This window comes from Sciurus vulgaris (genome assembly GCF_902686455.1).
Source record: "Sciurus vulgaris genome assembly, chromosome: 11".
NCBI classification, from domain to species: domain Eukaryota; kingdom Metazoa; phylum Chordata; class Mammalia; order Rodentia; family Sciuridae; genus Sciurus; species Sciurus vulgaris.
Window position 1 is genome coordinate 74,389,169 of NC_136472.1, and position 24,766 is coordinate 74,413,934.

Consider the following 24,766-nt stretch of genomic DNA (forward strand, 5'->3'; position numbering starts at 1 on the left):
TGGACATTCAAGGCCAGCATCAGCATCTTAGCAAGACCCTCAGCAATTTAGTAAGACTGACTCAAAATGAAAAGGGCTGGAGATGTAGCTCAAGCAACCCTGGGTTCAATCCCCAGTATCAAAAAAACAAGAAAGAAAGAAAAGAAAATGTTTGTTATGAAAGTCAGGAAGGGAAAGGATTGGACTGGGAAGAGACAAACGCAACACTGCAAGGATGTAGACATGAATCTATTTATTGATCTGGGTGGTGCTTTCCCAACTGTACATTTTTATTATATGCACATTTTTTATTTAACATTTCACACTTTTAAAAGCTTTAATACTTTTAAAAGCTTAATAGTCTCACTAGGTTCAATTTTCTAGGTAATAATGCCCATCTATTGCTCAATATAGGAGATAAGGAAGGAACCAAGTCTAGAAAGATGTGGGAGCAAAGAACACAGGAGGATAGATAACCTTGGTCAAGAAGGAATGGGTACCGCTTTCTTTAGAGATGGGAGAAAGAATATAGTGGGGATGATACATAGGAACTTAGAGACCTTTAAGACAAGAGTTTAAAAGGTGAGGTTTATACTGTTGTTAAATGGAAAACAATGATTTTTCTGAAAGTGAAGCTAAAAAGAAAGAAAGGAGCTAGAAAATGTGAGTCCAGAATGTACCATTTCTTCAGAAAGTTTTGGCAGCTATTTGAAATTTGTATAACCATTTAGAATTTACATTGGCACCGGGCATAATAGCACATGAGTGATGGTGTATGCCTATAATCCCAGTGACTCTGGGGAGTAAGGCAGGAAAGATCACAAATTGGAGGCCAGCCTCAGCAATTTAGTGAGACTGTCTCAAAATAAAAAGTAAAAAGAGCTGGGGATGTGGCTCAGTGGTTAAGCATTCCTGGGTTATTCAATCCCTGGTACCAAAAAAGGAGAGAGAGAGAATTAAAATTGGCATTGTACTTCCGGTGTTGGTTATTTACAAGCATGTTGTTGCTTTTTTCCTTGAAGATTAGAATGACTTAATTACCTAATTGCACTTCTTTAAAATGTAATGGCAGTGGGTAGGGTGCTGGGGTTCTGGCTTAGTGGTAGAGCACTTGCCTGGCATGTGTGAGGCACTGGGTCCACTGGGTCCAATTCTCAGCATCACATATAAATAAATGAATTAAATAAAGGTCCATTGACAACTAAAAATGTATATTTGAAAAATGTAATGCCAACTGGGTACAGTGGCCCATGCTGGTTAATTCCAGCAGCTTAGGAGTTTAGCCAGAAGGATCCAGAGTTCAAAGCCAGCCTTAGCAACTTAGACCCTAAGCAACTCAGCAAGACCCTGTGTCTAAATAAAATGTTCTTTTTTAAATGGACTGGAGACATGGGTAAGTGCTCCTGGATACAATACCTGGTACAAAAAATAATAATAATAATAATGGGGGCAATGCCAGGCACTGGCAAGACAAAGGTGAATAAAAATTTTTGCCCTTGAAAAAAATATGAAAGATAATAGATTTGCACATTTAATTGGAATGGCTATTTTGGAGGGCAAAATATACTTTCTTTGCAAAGAATAATGATTATGCTGATTTCATTTTACTTTTCTGTCCAGGTCATGTATGGAATGTTGGTCTTTACATTAGTACTTCGATCTATTTATATTGTTACATGGTAAGTAGTTTGGATCATCAACTATAAATGTATTCAGACATAACAGCAAATCTCTTGCCTACATTGAAATAAATCACATAGCATAACTCCAACAGAGATAACTGATAGAAAACTATCACTCAACATTATTATTATGGTATAAGGAATACTAGTTCTTCAACAAGTTGTTAATGGACATCAAGTAATAACAAGAGTTCCAAAATTAAAGAAATTTGAGGAAAGCTGTAAATGATGGCATCCTTTTGAAAATATATAATGCTCACTAAGATATTAAAAATCTTGAAAAATTCTATAGTAAAAAAACAATTTTTTGTGTTTATTTTCCTCAAATTTATTTAACTGGGGAGCCCCTTTTATATAACACCTCTCAAGGAAGGATGTTAATGTCACAAAGAAATAGCATTCCATGGAAGATAGTTTGGGAAATGGGCACAATCTTTAATAAGAGTTCACTTCATGAAATTTTAATAAAAAATAACATTCATAAGAGTACCTTAAATAAGTCCTGGCCATACAACATATACTCAGTAAATAAGTAGTGTGATTTGTGGGTTTGTTCTCTGTTTTGTTTTGTTTTGTTCTTTTTTAAATAAACTTTTCACCAGGCACAATGGTGCATGCCCTATAATTCCAGCAGCTGAAGAGGCTGAAGCAGGAGGACCCATGGCAAGTTCAAAGCCAGCCTCAGCAACTTAGGGAGTTCCTAAGCAACTCAGTGAGACCTTGTCTCTAAAGAAAAAAAAAAAATAGGACTCGGGATGTGGCTCATTGGTAGAGTGGCCCTGAGTTCAATCCCCTGTCCAATTAAATAAATAAATAAACTTTTCATGAAAAGATAATTGTAGAAATACATGCATTTGCAAGAAATAATACTCTATCACTTTACCAATTTCCTCCATTGGTAACATCTTGCAGTACTGTAGTATAACATCACAACCAGGATTTGGTATTAACACAGTGCAGATATAAAACATTTCCATCATCACAAGGATTCTTATGTCACCCTTTTGTAATCACCCTTACATCCATCTCACACCCCGCCCCACTCCCTGTACTTAACCCTTGACAATCATTAATCTCTCCTCCATTTTTTATAATTTTGTCATTTCAGGAATGTTATATAAATGTAACCATATAGTATATGACTTTTGAGATTGTTTTTTGAACTCAGCATAATTTTCTAGAGATTAACCAAGTTGTCGAGTGTATCAGTAATTCATTCCATTTTATTGCTGACAAGTATTCCATGATAGAAGTGTACCACAGTTTAACCATTCACCTCTTAACTCTTAAGTAATGTCTAGATTGTTTCCAGTTTTAGGCTATCATAAGTAAAGCTGTTATGAACATCTGTATATAGGTTTTTCATGTGAACACAAGTTTTGGGTTTTTTTTTTTTCTGAAATGAAGGCCCAGAGTGGAATTGCTAGTAATTACATATGGTAATTATGTATGTTTAATTTTTGTCAAAACTGCTAAAATATTTCCGGAATGGCTTTACCATTTTTTATTTACCAGCAACAATGTATGAATGATCCACTTTCTCTGCATCCTCACCATCATTTAGTGTTATTGATATTTTTTATTTTCATTCATTTTGAATAGGTACCAATGTCCTATATTTTTAATTTGCATTTACCTAATAGTTAATAGTGTTAAATATTCCTTCATATGCTTATTTGTCATCAGTATATGCTCTGCATTGACATATCTGTTCAATTCTTTTCCCATTACATATTTGTTTACAACAAAGATTAACAAAGATAGTTTCTCTTGCTATTTACAGTTGAGTTTTTTTGTTTTGTAAGTATATTCTTTTTTTTACTAGAGCTTCTTTTTTTATGAAGCTTCATTAGAGCTTCAACTACTTTATGCATAGTAGTTGGGTTTACCATTGAGTTTTGAAATTGGAGTTACATGTCAAATATATGGTTTGCAATTATTTCCTCACAATCTGTACCTTGAATTTTCATCTTCTTTATAGGGTCTTTATAGAGCAAACATTTTTAACTTTGATGAGTTCAAATTTTCAGTTTCCCTTTTGCCAATCACGTAAGTCTTTTTCCTATCTGTAGACCCCAAAGATTTTTCTCTTATGTTTTTATAAAAGACTGAATAGTTTTAAATTTCACATTTAAGTTCATAATTTATTTTGAGTTAATATTGTATAAGATCTGAGGCTTAGATTGAATTTCTATTTTTTACCTATGGATTCCAACTGGTCCAAGATCATTGATTGAAAAAACTGTCCTTTCTCCATTGAATTGCTTTTATATCTTTGTCAAAACACTATTTGGGTGACTGGGCAGGGTGGCACTCTCCTGTAGTGCAAGCAATTTGGGTGACCAAGGCAGGAGGATTGCAAGTTTGAGAACAACCTCAGAAATTTAGCAAGACCCTGTTTCAGAATTTTTTTAAAAAGAAGAAGACTGGGAATATAGCTCAGTGGTAAAGTGCTCCTGGGTTCAATTCCCAGCATGTGTGTGTGTGTGTTGGTTTATATATTGTCTTAGCTATTCAAGTTCCTTTACCTTTCTTTACAAAGTTTAGAATAATATTGTTTATATTTGAAATCTTACTGGGATTTTGATAAGAGTTATATTAAACATGCATATCAGTTTGTGGAGTTGAGTCTTTTGAGTTCATGAACACAGAATGTCTCTTGACTTATTTAGATCTTCTTTCTTTCATCAACATTGTATAGAGTTCTCATTTTATTTATTTTTGTTTCTTTTGTTGTTGTTGTTGTTGTTGTTATGCTGGGGATTGAGCCCAGGGCCTTGTTCATGCTGAGCAAGCGCTCTACCATTGAAACACCCAAGCCCTATTCTGAATTCTGTGTTCTGTTAATTCTGGATTACATTGATTGATTCTCAAATCAGTGGTTGACTGCTTGCACAGAATGTGAGAGAAACTGATTTTGATCTTTGGCACCACAAAGCAAAACAAAAACAAAGCAATAATAATAATAAAAAAATCTCAACAAACAATATGGAAGAACTCAACACCATTGTGCATTCAATAATTAACTCAGTGGGCATGATGAGTACAAATATTACACATTCCAAAGAAAATTTTGGCCCTTAACTAGCTCATGGGAGATAACATTAATCTGAGTTCTGTGAAAATTCTATGAAGTAAAAGTATCTTTTTAGTGGGGCACAATGGTACACTTCTGTAATTCTAGCAAATCGGAGGCTTAAGGCAGGAGGATCACAAGGTTGAGGCCAGAATCAGCAACTTAGCAAGACCCTCAGCAACTTAGGGAGACTGTGTTTCAAAATAAAAAATAAAAAGAACTGGGGATGTAGCTCAGTGGTAAAGAACCCCTGGGTCCAACCCCTGTCCAAAAAGATAAAAATGAAGTCTTTGTATACCTGACACTTTGGGTCATGTCAGATACCTTATGCTAATAATATGATTTATGTTTGCTTGGGGTCCTTGGCCATGCTATATCAGTTTGATCTCTAGGTAACATATCATGGCCATGAGTATAACAGCTTTACTGAATTGTGTAAGTTCTAGTGAATCACTAACCTGAGGGTGGTTTGGGGAACCCTGATACCAAACCAACAGATATCTAATCAACATTTATAGAAAATTTCACTCAACAACAGCAGAATACACATTCTTTTACAGTTGGCATAAATTATTTGGCATAGCCTGATAAATTTAAAAGAAATTAAAACATAACAGAACAGGGCTGTTGATTTTCTGTCTAGTTGTTCTGTAGGTTGTTGAGGAAGGAATATTGAAGTCTCCAAACATGATTTTAGATATGTCTGTTTCTCCTTCATCCTATCAGTTTCTACCTCACAAATTTTGCAGCTCTATTGTTTGGTGCTTAGACATTGAGAATTTATGTCTTTTTGATGGATTGACCTTTTTGTCATTATGTAATGTTACTTTCTGTCTCACTAATTTTCCTTGCTTAGAAGTTCACTTTATCTAATGTTAATAAGCCATGCCAACAAAGGTTCCTTTAGAGTAATGTTTGCATGATATATATTTTCCATCCTTTTATTGTCAACCTGCCTGTATTATTAAATTTGAAGTGAGTTTCCTTGGGCATCATGTAATTGGGTCACATTTTTTAATCCACTCTTGCAGTCTCTTTTAATTGGTGTGTTTAGATCATTCACATTAATGTAATTATTACTATGTTGGGGCTTAAGTCTGCCATTTATCTTTTGTTCTGTATTTATGTTTCCCTGTTTTCTTTTTCTCAGCTTACTTTGATTTACTTAAACACTTTTTGGTATTTCCATTTTAGTATATCTAGAATGTTTGTATTTCTTTGTATTGCTTTTTAGTGGTTGCTCACAGTATTCCATTATATGTGTACACTCTGTTGGTGTCTAGTTTTCCACTGAAGTGCCAAAACCCTACCTCTCTTTTATGTACTTACACTTCCTGTGCCTCTGTTTCCTCAGGCTGCCATAACAAAGTGCTACAAGCTAGGTGGCTTAAAAAAAACACTGAAATGTATTATCTCACAGGACAAAAGTCCAAAATGAAGATACCTGAGGGCCATGGTTTCTCTGAAACCAGTAGGGGTATCCTCCCTTACCTCTTCCTTGCTTCCAGTAGTTTGCTGGCAACTTGACTTGCAGCTTCATAGCTGCAGTTGCTACCTTTGCTATTCATGGTCTTCTCCCTGTGACTTCATGTGACTATCTTCTGGCAAAGATACCAGCTATCTTGGAGTAGGCGCTAACCCTACTTCAGTATGACTTCATTTAAGTTAATATTTTGCAATGACCCAGTTTACAAGTAAGATCACATTCTGAGGTACTAGGATTAGAAATTAAATAAATCTTTTTTTGTTGTTGGCATGGGGGCTAGGGAGACAATTCAACCCATCATTGTATTATATATCCTGTGGTTTTATGCTCCAGCATGAGAGGCAGTGTGGGGAGACAAAATACCAAGCAGAATTTAAAAAAAAAAAAAGATGTACAACTATGTGGCACCTACAGAGTAGGTAAGAATCCAGTCTTCTTGGTGTCATTGCATGTATTCAGACCTGCCCTCTTCTTCATCATGGATCTTCATGCAAATCATCTCATGTTAAGCCTCCACTTCAGGGTGCGACTTGTACTATGCTAATAAAGGATATATTATAGGGTGTTCTTGTGACTATTCTATGCATACATTCACCCTTTGACTTCTTGAATTTGCCGTTATCAACTCATATTTTTACTCTTTCCATTGTTCTTCCTGATGTTTCAGAGTTTCTCTTTCATCAGTTCCTTTCTGTTTAAAAAAAAATTTCCTAGAGTCATTCTTTTAGGGTAGATTTGCTGGCAGTAAAATCTCTTAGCTTGCCTTTCCTTGAGAATGTCTTGATTTCTACTTCATTCCTGAAGGACATATTCATTGAATATATAATTCTGGATTGACAGTTCTTTCCTTTCAGATCTTGAAAAATGTTGTGCCACTTTCTTCTGATCTTAAAGTTTCCAATGAGAAATCCTCTATGTTTGAATTGAGTTGCTGTCTTCTGCAGTTCTAAATCTGGAATATATTGGTAAAAAGAAAACACATGGTGCTTGAACCTAGAGAACATTATGCTAAATGGAGTAAGCTAGATATCACATGTTCTCACTTGCATGTGAAATTTTAAAAAGTGGAACTCAGAAATATACAGTAAAATGGTAGTTACCAGAGGCTGGTGGGGAGAAGGAAAGGCATGAGGACAGGTTGATCAAAGGATGCACATTTTCAGTTAGACAAGAGGAATAAGTTTTTGAGATACATTGCACAGCAGTGTGAATGGTTAGTAATAACATGTATTTCAAAATAGCTAAAGACCCAGGCACAAGTGGCATATGCCTGTAACTCAGGTAGTCCAGAGGCTGAGGCAGGAGGGTCACAAGTTCAGGGCCAGCCTCAGTGACTTACCAAGACCCTGTTTCAAAATAAAAATGAAAAGGACTGGGGACGTAGCTCACTGTTAGAAAGCACCTGGTTCCAGTCACCAATACCACCAAAACAACACACGAAAACTTAGGAGTAAATATCTTACCACAAAAAAAAAAAAAAAAAAAATGGTGAAGGGCTGGGGATATAGCTCAGTTGCTAGGCAAGCACAAGGCCCTGGATTCAATCCCCAGTACCACAAAAAAAGAGAAAAAAAAAAAAAATGAAATATGTTAATTAGCTTGATTTTATTCCACATTGTATATGTATATAAAAACATCATATTGTACCCCATAAGAATATGGAGTTGTGATTTTATTTATTTATTTTTGTACTGGGGATTGAACCCAGGGATGCAAAACGCTGAACTACATCCCTAGCCCTTTTTATTTTTTGAGACAGAATCTTGTTAAGTTGCTGAGGCTGGCCTTAAATTTGCAGTCCTCCTGTCTCAGCCTCTCTGGGATTTCAGGTATACTTTACTGCACCTAGCTTCAATTGTAATTTTTCAATTAAAAATAATATTAATTTAAAAAGGAAATTCACCACTATATCATTTCTCAGGTCTCAAGGTCCCTATTCTGTCTTCTCTCTACGTTTTAGTATTCTAATGTTTACTTTTTATATATCAGGATTTTTGTTCTACTTAGTAGAAAGAAAGGAAAAGATGTATCTACTACATCTTTCTGGAATGAGACATTCCCAGTTTATTCTGTTTTTAATCTAGGAAATGTAAAGCCACCTAAAACACAGTTCTTGACCTAAATCAAATCTGATGGATGGGATACCAGTACTTTTAGAAATCCAAATGTTAGACCTTTAGAAAGTACTTAACAGGGCTGGAAGTATAGCTTCCTATCATGCACAAGGCCCTGGATTTAAGACCCAGCTCAGGAAAAAAAAAAAAAAAAAAAAAAAAAAGAGCGGCAAGCCTATGAAATAAAAACATCTTTTTTCATCTGCCTTGCCACAGCTTCTTTCTTATATCTCTGTTTGGTGATCATGCCACTTAGCATTGTTCCTTGTTGTTCATCTGTCTATCCAGCTACATTGTGACCTTTTAAAGTCTTAGTTAACTTGGTAATGCCTGGAATCCAGGATTGTGCTTATCCACAAAGTTTCTTAATATCAAATTTAAACTCTTAAACTTCTGGGGTTTTTTAAATATGTCTTATAAGATATCTGAAAGTTCTTTTTACAACAAACACCTAGGAATTCTGGATAATTTAAAATATAGCACACATCCTTTAAATGTCTAACTGAGTTCAAAGAAACAAAATTCCAAAACATCAATCCAAAGAAAAAATTGCAAGCTAGAGTGACAAATGAGTGCTTAGATCATAGTCAACTTGAAGGCATTGATACCAGGAGACCAGAGCCTTCAGTTTCAATAGCCTCAAAATAGAAGACAAAACTTTTGGCATGTTGAAGATTGCCGGTTGGAACAGTTTCCCCATTACCATACAGAAATACACATAAATCTAGAACCATCAAAGAAGTACGTGATCAGTGAAAGATTGTGCATCCCCACCCCCACCCCCGATTTTTTGTTTTTTTTTGTTTTTTTTGTTTTTTTGTTTTTTTGCCTTTCAATAAGAAGGTAACATGGCAATTTCTCTTTCAGCCTCAATTTTAGATGCGGGGGGGGGACACTTCTCTGAGAATGTGTAAGGAAATATACCATGGAGGTGCCACCATTCCTAGGTTATTCCCAAGACTCTCCTGCTTACAGATACCAGTTTTTCAGATTAACTCCAATTTCCACATTATTACATGCCTCTCCAACTTGAGCAGCTTAGTCCCAAGTCTGTGCAGGGAATTTGCAAAAGAACAGAATATCGATGGTACCTCTTTCTGGAATATTCATTTTATTGTGAAATTTGGAAGAAACATTTTTAAGCAATTTCTAAGAACTGGCTTCTCTTCCCAACAAACATGGGCAGAAAATCAGAGAAAAGAACTGGAAGGAGAAGTGCCCCAGAAAGCACAGTCCAGTCAAGTTTCCCCATTCTCAGTAAATGGCCTCAAGAATATACTTGGAGGACTGGAAATGTAGCTGAGTATTGCCTAGCATGCATGAGGCCCTGGGTTCTGTCCCCAGTACTGAAAAAGAAAGACAGAGAAAAGGCAAATATGAAATATAAGAGAAAAGAGAATATTAGGTCAAAGAATGGGAGATTATTAAATATTATAAAATTGAAAGACAAAATATGACAATCAAATTCTAGGATTAAAATAAAATCATTGAAATAAAAATCTAGGTGGATAAGTTAAAAGCAGATCGATACAGCTAAAGAGTGAATTAGTACATTGAAAGACAAGTCTAAAGAAATACATCAGAAAACCTCACAGGAATAATATACATCTAATTGTTTTTCCAATTAAAAAAAAAATAGTAAAAGTGAGGGAGGAAGAGTTATCCAAAAAGATAGTAGGTGAGAATTTTCTATAATTAATAAAAGACATGACTCCTCAACTTCAAGAACAACAGCAAATCCTAAGCAGGATAAATAAAAGGAAATCTCTCTCAGGTGCAGCAGATGTGAAAGATCAACCCACTCAGTATCATTCCAAATTTCTTCAAGTGTACCATCCTGTGCAGTAGGTGGTAAAAATTTTAAAGCTACATTTTCCATATTTCTTTTGCAGATAAGTTTCCAGATAGCATTCAGATTCTGCCAATCATGTGTATTCACATGAGACTTGAATTTGGAATCAAATTCAGTGAGGGAAAAAAGAAGTAATATGTAAGGCATCTACATAAGGTGTGGATCTAGAATGTGCTTCATGACTGGAGCAAACATGTGATGGTAGCTACTTAATCTGTGAATTATACTAAGATAGTGGGATGCTGGGTGTAGCAGTTGGTTCAGTGGCTTCCCAATTCTTCAGCATCCTAATGGTGACAAAAAAAGAAGTTCATTTTGCAAGATCTTTTCTGTGGTAATGGTCACAAGTCATTCCTGCAGAGACCTACATTTTGCTCATTTAGCATTTTTCTTGAAATTGAAAGTATAAAATTATTTTCTGCCTAAAATACAGTTATGATTAATACTCATAGAAAAGCATGCTTAAAAATGAAAAAGCATACTGATGATCCTGAAATCCAAAAAAAAAAAAAAAAAAAAACTTAAAAGCTTCCAGAAATATATAGCTCAGTGTAGAACATTTGCCTAACATCCACAAAGCCCTGGGTTTGATCCCCAACACTGGAAAAAAAAAAAAAAAACAGACATATTACTAACAAAGGAATAATAATTGGTTCATACCAGACATATGAATAGCAGCTATGGAAGTCAAAACACAATGGACTGATATCTACTAAGTGCTGAAATAAAATAATCATCAGCTTGAAATTCTATATCAGAATATCTTTCAAGAATAGGGTAAGGTAAAGACATTTAGAAACAAATAAAAATGAAAGAAGTTTACCAGTGCAGTAGTCCCCCCTTTAACCATGATTTTGCATTCCTTAGTGAACCACAATCCACAAATAGTAAGTGATAATTTCCAGAAGTAAGCAATTTTTATTCATAAATTTTAAATTACATATCATTCTGAGTAGCATGATGAAATCCCACATCATCCCACTCCATCCCTCTGGGATATGAATTAATCTTCTGTCCAGTATTTCCACACTGCATATACTACCCACCTGTTAGTCACTTAGTAACCATCTTAGTTATCAGATCAGTTATCCAGGTATCTCAGTGTTTGTATTCAGGTAATCCTTATTTTATTTAATAATGGCCCTGAAGTACAATAGTGTTGCTGGCCATTTGATATGCCAAAGAGAAACCATAAAGTATTTCCTTGAAGTGAAAAGGAAATGGTTCTCAACTTAATAAGGAAAAGGAAAAATTGCACACCGAGGTTGCTCAGATCTAAAGAACAAATTTTCTATTCATTAAATTGAGAGGAAGGGAAAAAAATGCTAATTTTGCTGTCACCTCAAACTGCAAAAGTTACAGCCACAGTACAATAGTTAGATGGAATAAGTGCTTAGTTAAGATGGAAAAGGCACTGTATCTGTGTATATATGCATGTATAGGAAAAAACATAGCACATATAGAGTTTAGTACTATCCAAAAGTTTGGGCACCCACTGGGAGTGCTTGGAACATTGCGGATAAGGGGGGCTTACTGTACACCTCACTAAAAGACCTTCAAAAAGATATTATAAATTTAGGAGCAAGAGCTGAGATGCAAAAAATGAACAGTAGAAATGATAAACCAAGGGGAATATTTGAACAAAATATTGTAACTTCTTAAAATACAAATGAATAATTTGAGAGATTGAAAATATGCAAAATGGTAGCTTGGAGGTAGAGTTCTTGTCTCACATGTGTAAGGCCCTGGGTTTAATCCCCAGCACCGCAGGGGAAAAAAGAAAAAGAAAATATGCAAAATGGGACTAAAATGGTGGGGTAAATAACTTGTAAAAAGGAGATAATCAGTTATGTAATTTCTAAAGTCCTTGTCATTTCATTTTTACATAGGTGCTTTTAGTAACTACTAAAAATAATAATTGATTTTACAATAATCCTCCAAAAGCATGGAAGAGTAAATGGAATACCCCTCCCCCAACCAGGTACTGGGAATCAAACTCAGGGTTAGTCAACCACTAAGTCACATCCCCAGCTCCTTTTATTTGGGGACAGGCTCTCCCTGTGTTGCCCCAACTGGCCTCAAACTTGCAATCCTCCTGCCTCAGCCTGCAAAGATGCTGGGATTTTAGACATGTGCCACATACCTGGCAGTAAATAGGATTCTGAAAACTAGATCCAAAAGAACCAGGTGTAATGGTGGACACCTTTAGTCCCAGGAGCAGGGAAGACTGAGGCAAGAGGATCACAAGTTCAAATCCAGCCTCAGCAACTTAGTGAGGCCATAAGCAACTTAGCAAGACCCTGTCTCAAAATAAAAAATAAAAATATAAAAGGTTGGGGATGTAGCTCAGTGGTTAAGCACCCTGATAGATTCAATTCCTAACACCCAAAAAAAGTTTTATTAGAAATTTTAATAACAAAGTTTTAAGACATTGTTTAAAACAAATGTGGCCTCTATAAGTAATAAAAATTCAGTTTACCAGAAAGAAATGGCAATTCTAAACTTTTTTTCAGAAATTTTTAAGCAAAAATTGACAAAATTACAAAGAGAAATAGAAAATTCTCCATCATGCAGATATTTTAATACAGTAATTCAGTAACTCAGACCAAAAAATGAATAAAGCTATAGATAAAATCTCACTAATACAATAAGAAAATGATCTAGTACTCTCAGAAATTAAAGAATGCAGTCTTCTCAAGCATGTATGAAACAAGTACAAAATCTAGCTTTAGAGCAAGGCTCAAAAAACTTCAAAGAATTAGTATCATATATAACATGTTCTCTGGGTATAGTGCAACTAGTTTAAGCAAAACAGAATTAGTTAAAATAGCCCATGGTTTTGCAAACCTAAAACCACACTGCCAGGTGCAGTAAAACAGAGCCTACAGTCCCAGCTACTCAGAATACTGAGGAAGAGAATCCCTTAAAGCCAGAAGTTCAGGGCCATCCTGGGCAAGATAGCAAGGCCCTCTCTCAAAAAAGGACAGCAGGGATATTCATGAGTGGAAAAGGAAATTATATTAGAGATTTTAAAATGCTCAGAATGGGGGGCTAGCCATGTAGCTCAGTGGTAGAGCACTTGCACAGTATGTGCAAGGCCTGCATTTGATCCCTAGCACTGGTTTGTGGGGAGTGCACTTAGAGTGGAATCACAATGAAAGCACTACAAATCAAAATAGAATGTACCTAAGGCGGTTCTTTGAAGAAAATCTATAATCTTAAAAGTTTGCATTAGAAATAGAGATGTTGAAAAATAATTAACTGAGTACTCAACTTCAAGAATTAGAAAACAGAGTAAACCTGAAGAGAAATGAAGAATAGAAAAAATAAATGACAGAAATTAAGGAAAACAGAGACACAATAATGAAGATCACCAAATATCTCATTTTGCTTCCTTTTAAAATTCTACCACGAGAAGATTGAGTAAAATTGGTTTGTTATCACCTTTTTAGTCTCCCTTTTTTGGACTCTTAAAAAATGAGTCGGCCTGGGGCTGTAGCTCAGTGGCAGAGCGCTTGCCTAGCATGTGTGAGGCACTGGGTTTGATCCTCAGCACTACATTAAAAATAAATGAATAAAATAAAGGCATTGTGTCCATCTACAATGAAAAATATCTTTAAAAAAACGAGTCTAGGGCTGGGCTTGTGGCTCAGTGGTAAAGCACTTGCCTAGCATATGTGAGGCACTGGATTCAATCCTCAGCACCACATATAAATAAAATAAAGGTATTGTGTCCATCTACAACTAATATATATATATTAGTTTTTATATATTATAGTAGTGTATATATAAAAAGAGCATTTGTGTGTGTGTGTGTGTGTGTGTGTGTGTGTGTGTATATATATATATATATATATATAGTATAGGATTACATTATAGCCTGGTGCAGTGATGCACGCCTGTAATCTCAATGACTTTGGGGGCTGAGGCAGGAGGATGACAAGTTTGAGGCCAGCCTGGCCAATTTAACAAGGCATTGTCAAAATAAAGAATTAAAAAGAACTGGAATTTTATCTTAGCGGTAAACTTCCTGGGTTTGATCCCAGTACCCCCCCCCAAAAACACATATACACAGTGAAGACAGTACCAGACATATGATAAATGCATCCAATATGAAAGAGTCCAAAACAAGTAATAATGAAAAAATAAACTTGGAGGAGCTAATTGATTCAGAAAGGAGAAAATTTCAAAAACAGTAAAAATCATTAATTCATTAATATTCCCACAGATAATATACCTATGATTCAAGAATAGGATGCTATAAAAAAGGAAACATTTGGAGAATCAAAAAATGTTAAAACTATAATAAAATGAAAAACTGAATTGAAGGGTTTGAAAGATTCAGTTAAGAATCTACTCTGAGTATGGACAAAAAAGAGAAAGAAATGGAAAACAGAAGAGATTCCAAGGGAATATTATTGAGTAGATGATGGTGAACCAGAATAGAAGAACTAACATTAAGGGCAGAGGCAGAAGCCAGACACAGTGGCACACACCTGTAATCCCAGCTAGTTGGGAGACTGAGGCAGGAGGATCACAAGTTTGAGGAGACCCTGAGCAACTTAGCAAAACCCTGTCTCAAAATAAAATATTTTTTTAAAAGGGGGGCTTGTGATCTAGTTCAGTGACAGAGTACAAGCCCCTGAGTTCAATCCCCAATACTATAAAAAAGTGGTGGGAGGGGAAATAAGACAGACAAAATGGAAGAGAGAAAAATCACCAAAATAATTCAATAAAAACATCCTGTAATTGAAGGACATGAGTTATTAGATTGAAAGAGCCCACTGGATACCCAGGCACAATGTATGAAAATAGATCCGTGCCAGTTTCAGAATTTTCTAACAAGGAAGATTCAACAAGTATGTAGAACTGGAGAGCAGATGGACATACAAAGGGTTACAAATCATAATAATTTGGACTTGCCAAAGCAACATTAGAAACTAGATAACAGTAGATCAGTGCCCTCAAATTTCTGAAGAAAAATGATTTCTAACCTAGAATTCTATGGAGAAAATGTTTTTTATCATAGATTAAAAAGTTCTCAAAACTTAAATCCCATAAATTGTTGCTCCGGAACACCCTCCTATTTTAGAGAATTTTTTCATCAAAATGAGAGAGTAATTCAATAAGAAGGAAGGTATGGGCTTCAAAACAGGAGTTCCAACCCAAGAGATGGCGAGGGCAGTTCCCAAGGTGAAGGTGAAGGGAAAGAACTTCTCAGAGAACAGCTGTACACCACACAAGCAGCCAATCCAGAATGAAGCAGTGTGACTCCAAACATAGATATTTTGAGGCCTTCTATATTTCACACTCTTGCACCTGATAATATATGAGTGGAATGTTCCTAGAATCTTACCTGTACTTAGCTTGCATGGACCATGTGCTGATAAAGTTCTTGCTCTCTCCTCCGTGCCCTGCTACCTGGATTACCAAAGACAATTCATTTCACCCCACAGAAGAATTTTGCTTTGAACTACTCCTGAGAGCTGAAGATTGGCCATGGTAAGTAAGTTTAGAAGCACAAAAAAAAAAAAAAAAAAAAAACCAGCATTCTCCTCCCCCCTAATCATATTCCTGTATTCCTGTCACATTTTTCACACTTAGCACAAATTGTCACCCTGCCAGGTACCTCCTTTGTATGAGCCCTGTTTCCTGGCACTCATTCTTGTCTTCCCCAAATTGGGGCTGTAATAAACTCTGAAAAGCTGAAACCTGTGATTCTCTTAAGCTCATCTTCTCTTGAGATTCAACAGTAGAGAAGTGCCTTTTATATACCTTGCCAGGTTTGTACTTTCCTAGGGTTTTTTTTTTTTTTTTTTATAATTTCAGCTGTAGATTGACACAGTACTTTTTTTTTTTATTTTTATGTGGCATGAGGATGGAACCCAGTACCTCACACATGCTAGGCAAGTGCTTTACCACTGAGCTATAACCCCAGCCCCCGTGGGTTTTTAAGTCCATCACCTTTTATATTCGCTTGTATATGAATATGTATAGTTAAAATAACAATATAGTTGAAAAATCTATTATTGCTATTCACTGTTTTAAAAATAAAGGAAACTTTTTTAAATGGGAAAAAGACTACTAAGAAGAAGCTATTTGATGACATATAACACTTGACTATTTTTTGCCTCATTCTGTTTATCAGTTCTAGCAATCTGTATAAATATTTTAGAACTGATAGTGAACTTAAATTTATCTTTAATAAAAATATATGCCATTGTACCTTCAGATATTATTTAAATTGGCAAATACAATGTTCTATATGTAAGGTACTGTATGTAAAACTCTACTAAAACTGTTCTACATATCCTAAAAAATATATTAAAATAAAGGATTAAAACTGCATATCAATAGATTTATAGAAAGTATTCTGTAAAATTCAACATCTGTTTATGATCCAAAAATAAATAAAAAACAAAAGACCTTACAAACTAGTGATAAAATAATTGTTTCAATGGGAGAGCACTTGCCTAATATGCACAAGGCCCTGGGTTCAATCCCAGCACCACAAAGAAAGGAGATTTCTTACCTTATTAACTCTGCAGCATATAACATACTTAGTCATGATATATTTTTAAAAATTTCTTTGAGTCAGTCATGGTGACATGCCTATAATCCTAGCAACTGGGGAGGCTGAGACGGGAATTACAAGTTTGAAGCCAGCCTCAGCAACTTAGTGAGACCCTGTCTCAAAATAAAAAATGAAAAAGACTTGGTATGTAGCCCTGTGGGTAAGTGCCACTGAGTTCAATTCCCAGTACCAAAAAAAAAAAGTTTTTTTCCTTGAAAATCAAGAATAAAACAAGGATCTTATGCCAATACCATATCTGTTCAGCATTATGCTGGTGGAAATCCTATCCAACATGGTATTTGCAGGTAACATGATTGTGTACACAAAATATCAAAGAACATATACCAAAAAACGACCCAAAAAACTAGTAGCAGTAATAAGTAAAATTTTGCAGTCATAAGATTATAGTCAGTATTCAAACAAAAAATCATATTTCTATATACTAGCACTGAATAAGTAGAAAATGAAAATTTTTAAAGTATAATTTATAACAATATCAAATGTTTAGGGTTAAATTATGTGCATGATCTGTACATTGAAAACTATACAGGTTTTTGCTAAGAGATTTATTTCTAAGCAAAAATACTCCATCTAAATACTTGGAGAGATATTCCCTTTTATGGGTCACACAACTCAATATTGCTGTTAATTCTTTCCAAATGTATTTGTAGTTTCAATATAATAAAAATCTGATTCTGACATTTACATGGAATTCAAAGGATCTAGAATAGCCAAACAGCTTTGAAAAAGAAAAAGATGTCTAGAGCTGGGTGTGTAGTTCAGTAATAAAGCACATATTTAGCATGCATAAGCCCTAGGTTCCAACTCCAGCGCTAAAGAAAAAGAGGACTTACCACCACTTGATTACTCAGTTCTGCACCAATCAAGACAATGTTGCATTGGTGATAAGGGTGAAATATAGATCTAAAGAAAATCCAAAAGTAGACATGTACATTCACACTACCTGATCTTTAGTAAACATCCAAGGTAATGTAGTGGAAGAAAGATCACTATTTAAACAAATTATGCAGCAACAGCTGAATAGTTTTATGGAGAAAAATGAACTTCAATTTAACACCATTATTAAAAAAAAATTAAGGGTGTCCTGGGACCCCCTACCAGAATACACCTGGAATGCAACCCTTAAAGAGCTTCCTTAAAAGCCCTGTTTTCCCTGATGGGGAGAATCACAGCTGTTGGGGCAGAAGTCCCCTGTGTTTCTCCTTTACTAGTAAAGCAGTAAATCTTCTTTTTACTTTTTCTCAAAAAAAAAATTTTAATCCACTCTTGGTGATGTATGCCTGTAATACCACTTACTTGTGAGGCTGAGGCAGGATGACCACTTGAGCCCAGTTTTCGAGCCAACCTGGGCAACATAGCAAGACTCCATTCCAAAGAAAAAAAATTTTTGCAAACTGACTCTTCAAGACAGTGTTCAGAAAATGAAAGGCAAGTCACAGACTTGGAGAAAATACCTGCAAAATATTTATCCAACAAAGAATGTGCATGTAGAATGTATAAAGGACTCTTGCAACTCAATAAGAAAACAAGTAATAAGTACTGCATCAAAGAAGATATATGACTATCAGTAAGCCCATGAAAAGGTCTCAAGAACATTAATGATTAGGGAAATGCAAATTAAAAGCAATGATCTAGGCACAGTAGCACACACCTATAATCCCAGCAAAACCAGAAGCTGAGGCAGGAGGATCACAAGGTTTAGGCCAGCCTGGGCAATTTAGCCAGATATGGTCTCAAAAAAAGAACTGGGGATGTAATTCACTGTTCTGGGTTTAATTCTCAGCATTTGGAAAAAGAAGAAGAAGAGGAAGAAAAGAAAAAACACATTGAAGTACCCCTGCTAGGATAGCTAAAATGAAAAGAATTGACATACCAAGTATTGAGGATGTGGAATAACTGAAACTGGTAGAAATGTGCATTGGAGTCCATCCCTTAAGAAAACAGTTGGAGACCTGGAGGTGCAGCTCAGTGGTAGCCACGTACAAGGTTCTAGATTTGATCCAAGGACCACAAAAAAAAAAAGTCAAACAGCTGCCATACAATCCAGCCATTTCTTTCCTAGCTATTTATCTGAGAGAAATGAAAGCATAATTCCATACAAGGTCTTAATTATGAATGTTCATAGCTGCTTTATTTGTTATGCTCAACTGGAAACAAAAATGTCCAGCATTTGGACAGATAAATAAATTGTGCTATATCCATGCAGTGGAGTACTACTAAGCAATAAAGGAAGTGTACTGATCCACATAACACCATGAATGAATCTCAAAATGTCAAATGAAAAAAGCCGTACAATAAAGACCATATATGGTATGATTCCATTCTTTAAAAAAAAATGCAAACTGAGCTTTTGAAGGTGATGTTATGTTTATTATCTTGATTATGGTGGTTGTTTCATGGGTATGTACAGATGTACTCATCAGATATATACTTGAAATATATATGTACAGATTACCTCATTGAAGCTATAAAAAACAAATAAGCTGTTATTATTTTGGGTAACTCATCAAGCTTTCAGTTTCCTCATCAGTAAATTAAAAAGAATAATACATGCTTCAAGTGTTTATTTAAAGATTTTAGAGTGTGTTTGTGTACACTCTGATAATACCTCCATATCACCCTCTTTCCCCTTCCCAGGCTTTTTTTTTTTTTTTCTTCAAACCAGTTATGTATTTATTTACTTATTTACCCTTGCACTTATACTGTAAGTTCCTTGAGAGCAGGGACTTTCCCTTATTCTCTGCCAACCTCTCAAATGCTGGTAACAATGCTAAGAAAATAGTGAGCACTCAGTATATATTATCAAGTGATTTAATGAATGTGTTTCTTTGTGTGTGTGTGTGTTTTTAATTTAGTGCCTAACAGAGCTTGTGACTTGATTCATATTAATTCTAATCCACCATTCTCCAGTCTCCTAAAGGACACTAATTTTCAGATTATCCTCCTGATATACTTAGCAAAGTCTTGGTGGACCATTCTCTACTGGTACCTTTTAATGGCTAAATATATTTGGGAAATGGCTGGGCATAGTATACACCTGTAGTCCTATCTATTCACAAGGCTGAGGAAGGAGAGTCGCTTGAACCAGGATCACTTGAGCCCTGGGCAATATAGGAAGACCCCCATTTTTAAAAATGGGGGGAGGCATGGTGGTACATCTTGTTTCCCAGCAGCTCTGGAGGCAGAGGCAGGAGGATCCAGGTTCAAAGCCAGCCTGAGAAATTTAGCAAGACTCTGTCTCAAAATAAAAATTAAAAAGGACTGGGGGTGTAGCTCAGTGATAAAGTACCTCTGAGGTAAATCCCCAGTGAAGGAAGGAAGGAAGGAAAGAAAGAAAGAAGGAAAGAAGGAAGGAAGGAAGGAAGGCCCTACACATCTTTGGCAAATGCATTAAATAATAGATTGGCTTGTAATACTAACAAAAACCTTTCCTTCTCAGAAAGCGTGACTCCAAGCTGTGTTCATTACATGACTTGAGAAATTTTCATTTTGCTTTTCTTTTTTTTTTTCCACAGGGTTTATCCATGGCTTAGAGGACTGGGCTATACATCTTTGGGTTTATTTTTATTGGGATTTTTTTTATGGAACATAGATAATATCTTTTGTGACTCACTGAGGTAAGATATATTTTCATCCTTGAGAAATATTTTTGGAAGCTTCCTATTAAACAAAATTTCATAGACATATAAAAATATTAGTGCCTTGAGCCACATGAGGTGAAAAGAAAAGGGCTAAAGATGTAACTTAGTGGTAGAGCACTTGTCTAGGATGTGTAAGGCCCTGGGTTCAATCCCTGGCAGTACCACAAATAAAAGGGAGGGAGGGAGGAAGAAAGGATGCTGTGAATGAATTTTAACCAATGTTGACATTTTTTAAATACGTACAAACCGGGAAAGGTGGCATATGTGTAATCTCAGCTACTCGGGAGGCTGAGGCAGGAAGATTCCAAGTTCAAGGCCAGCCTGGGCAATTTAGCAAGACTCTGTCTCAAACTAAAAAGGGGTAGGGATGTAGCTCAGTGGTAGAGAGCTTACCTAGCATATGTGAGGCCCTGGGTTCAATGCCCAGTACTGAAAAAATGAGAGGAGAAAAACAAAAGATGTATATGGCACTACAAAGTGCTGGGAGTACCTGCTAAAAATTACCTAAAAGTTTGCACCTGAGAATATTTCATAACCTCTGCAGACTTTGGGTTTTGTGTATGTGTATATTATAGAACTATACAATTAATCAAATGTTGACTGCATATTTGAGACCTACCTAATCTGCTTTGTTAAATAAACAAGAATGATTTGCAATAAGCAAATAAAAATTTGCACTTATATATGGTCAATGTTATTTTCTAAAATAGTTAAGTATTTCCTTTACCATCTTGTCAGCAGTTATGTATTGACAGAAGTTTGAATCTTAAACTTAGGTCTCTTGACTCATCTTTCACTAGGACACTATCTTTCTAGGCCTCTATTTCCATAAAGTGAGCATGTCAAATCGATCAAACTAGTGTATCATTCCAACTCAAAATTCTGTGACCTAACAATTTTACATAAATACAGAGGATGGGATATATTGAACAGCACCACAGGGAGACAGTCAGCAGAATTCAGACCTTGAGGAAGTTACAGGTTAAGTGACCTGGTCTCTGCAGCAAATAAATAGCAGAGGGTGGGAGGAAGAGGGAGGAATAACCTATAGATTAAGGAACTTAAGAGATATATTAACCAATACAATATGTTAGCCTTTTTTGGGGGGAGGTGAGTCTTTATTCAAACAAGCCAATTCTGAATCTTAAAAAAGATAACTTAGGAAAAATTTAGAACTCTGACTAATAATTGAATATATAATGACACTAAGGGATTTTTATTAATATTTTAGGTATGAAAATGGTATTGTAGTTTATGTCTGAAAGAGTTTTCATCTTTTGGAGATATATACTAAAATATTTAGATAAGAAATGCTCCAATATCTATTATTTGCTTCAAAATAATATAGGAGGGAGAAGTGAGTTAAGGTTTAAATGACACATTACTGAAATGGGTCTTGGAGATCAGAAACAGGTCCTGGTCTGCCCCTCCTCCCCCCTCCATGTTAAACACCTGAGAAATGCTGAGGCAAGCATAGAAAGCAAGTTTTATTTAAGAAAAGAGATAGCAACAGAGTTGTCTAAAGAGAAGGGGCCCCAGAACTGGGAGTCCGTGGGAAGTGGGTGTGTCTTGCTCTTTTATAGACCTCCCCTGCAATCTTTTAATCTTCTCGTATGTGCCTAAGGGCAGGAAGGAATGAGAATTTAAGGATTTACCTTGTGCCGGGAAGTGCTATCCCAGAGGTTAGCTGTTAACCCATTGACCTGGGAAGTATAGCTAGTGATAACCAGTCATTCATTATCTACACTGACTGCCAGACCTTCACCCTCTGCCTCAGTTTGTTAAAGAATGTGACATATCCTGTCCCCTCAGGCCAGGCATGACTGCAAGCAGATTGCTTTTTGTCAAAGAAAGCATGTGGGAAGTCAGTACAGTGAGCTTATTTTATAGAATTATTCTCTTAACCTTGTATTCCCATCATCCTACTCTATTTATCCTCTTTCATTACCACTAGTTGAAAATTACTCAAGTTGGATATTATTTTGCCTACTATTACACATTTGAAATTCTCCATAGTAAACCATTAAATAAGTAAACATAGACTTTAAATGTAGACAAGCAAGTAGCACACCTTGTTTAGAAAACTAAAAGCTAAGTGCATGGTTCTGAATCAGGAACACCCAACAAAACACCTGGAGATTTTACACTGCTTAAGAGGTCATCATCCCCCATTGAGAACCTACAACATACAATATGACTCTTAAAGATGGTAATTGTCTCAAAAATTGATAATATCTAGCAAAATAATCTGTTGTTTCATATTGGTTTTCTCTTCTAGTAAATACTAGTATACTCTAAACTGAATAGAAATATCTAGAGCTGGCTACAGTGGTATATACCTGAAATTCCAGCTACTCAGGAGGTTGAGGAAGTAGGATCACAAATTTGAGGCCAGCCTAAGGCAATTTAGTGAGACCCTGTCTCAAAACAAAATTTAAAAAGGGCTTGGATGTAGATAGCTAGCTAAGTGATAGAGCTCCCCCTGAGTTCAATTCCCCCTACCTTGAAAGGGGGGGAAAAAAATCTAGGATTTGAGACCCAGATGTATCACTGACTGACTTGGGCAATTCTCCAAACTTTTGTTCTTAACCTGCAAAAAGCAGATTATTAAAGCAAAGCTAAGAGTAAAACCTCCTCAAAGAATCACTGAATACAAGGTGAAATAATAGATCTTAAAGGGCTTTACATGGAGCCACGCCAAGGTGACAGGAATAGCATGTATGTATCCAGTTTCTTAATGGATAGACTCAAGGGAACTAACTCGCTAGACTAGCATTTCCCAAAGTGTGTTACAGAAAAGAAAGCAATAAATTATATGTTTCCCACATTAATCTGAGTAGAGTTACTTCATGGAACTTCTAGGAGTGCTATTCCTCAGAATACACTTTAGAAAACAATATGGCAGGCTTAAGGAAATTAAATGATTGCCATGTTTGCAAATGATATTTTAAGATGCTCTAACACTGTCAACACTAGTGCTAATAAATATTTTTAACTTTTAATATAATTTTCCCTCTCTCTACACAGGGACTTTCGGAAGGAGGTACCACCTATTCTAGGTGTTACCACACAGTTTCATGCATGGTGGCATATTCTAACTGGCCTGGGTTCTTATCTTCACATCCTTTTCAGGTAGGAAATAGAGACTTTTCAACCTAGTATTGAAGGATTGTTTCTTGTTGTTGTTGTTGTTGTTTGCTTAATTTTTTTGTTTTTTCCTCTTGGAATAGAATGATGTAAGTATGAAATGTTAAGAGATAGATCAGGAAATTATGTTCTAGTTTTGCCTCTGCCATGGATGACCTTAAGAAGTCCCTTCCCAGCTAAGGGCCATAGCACACATCTGTAATCCCAGTTACCCAGCAGGCTAAGGCAGTAGAACAGCAAGTTCAAGGCCAGCCAAGGCAACATAGCAAGACCTTGTCTCAAATTTAAAAAAAAAAAAAAATTTAAAAGGGCTGGTGATGTATGTAGCTTAGTCAGTGCTAATAGAGCACTTGCATAGCATGTACCATTCTTCAGGTTCCATCCTCAGCACCCACCACCAAAGGAAAAAATAAAAAAAGAAGTAGCAGGAGGAGAAAGAGGAGAAGAAGCTGAGCACAATGGCACATGCCTATAATCCCAGTGACTGGGGAGGCTGAGTCAGGGATCACAATTTCAAGGCCAGCCTGAGCAATTTAGTGAGGCCCTAAGCAACTTAGCAAGACCCTGTCTTAAAAAAAGAATAAAACTTTTTTTTGGCGGGGGGGGGGGGGGGGTGGTACTAGGGATTGAACTTATCAGGGTACTTAACCACTGAGCTACATCCCCAGCCCTTTTATTTTTATTTTTTATTTTGGTAATTTAGGAGAGTGTCTTTGTGACAGAACACATTGGAATATTTAGGGTGTGATTGAACATCATGTCAAAGACTCTATAGAATATAGATGCACATATATGTATATTTATTTGTATATGTATGTATATAAGCATATTCGTGTGTACATGTGTATATGTAGGTAGGTATGTGGGTATGATTGAATAAAGGTGATTAAATAATAATAGTCTGGGAGAAGGGGTTACAGGAATTCATCCTACCAATCTTGACTGTTCATTTGAAACTTTTTTAAATTTTGAAAAGGGAGAAGGGACCATGTGTTTTTGAAAGATTTGCAACAAATGAGTGAATAAAAAACTTCATCTCACTAAAAGGAAATGCCTTCTAAAACGATATGTCTATTTTTGTGAGAAAGCAAGTTTAGCTGGGCTCAAAATAAAATGGGCTGGAGATATGCTCAGTTGTAGAGCACCCCAGGGCTCAATCCCCAGTACCAGAAAGAAAGAAAAGGAAAGGTGGGA

General features: G+C 35.8%; 1 protein-coding gene across 3 annotated transcripts in view; it reads left to right on the forward strand.

The window, feature by feature from the left end:
* ACER3 (alkaline ceramidase 3) overlaps positions 1-24,766 on the forward strand; it is a 178,707-nt gene that overhangs the window by 148,504 nt on the left and 5,437 nt on the right. For all 3 annotated transcript variants that reach the window (XM_079103994.1, XM_079103995.1, XM_079103996.1), the window contains 3 exons: positions 1,600-1,658; positions 20,300-20,401; positions 23,453-23,557. In XM_079103994.1, the coding sequence (XP_078960120.1) occupies positions 1,600-1,658; positions 20,300-20,401; positions 23,453-23,557 (266 nt within the window). The remainder of the gene's footprint in view (positions 1-1,599; positions 1,659-20,299; positions 20,402-23,452; positions 23,558-24,766) is intronic.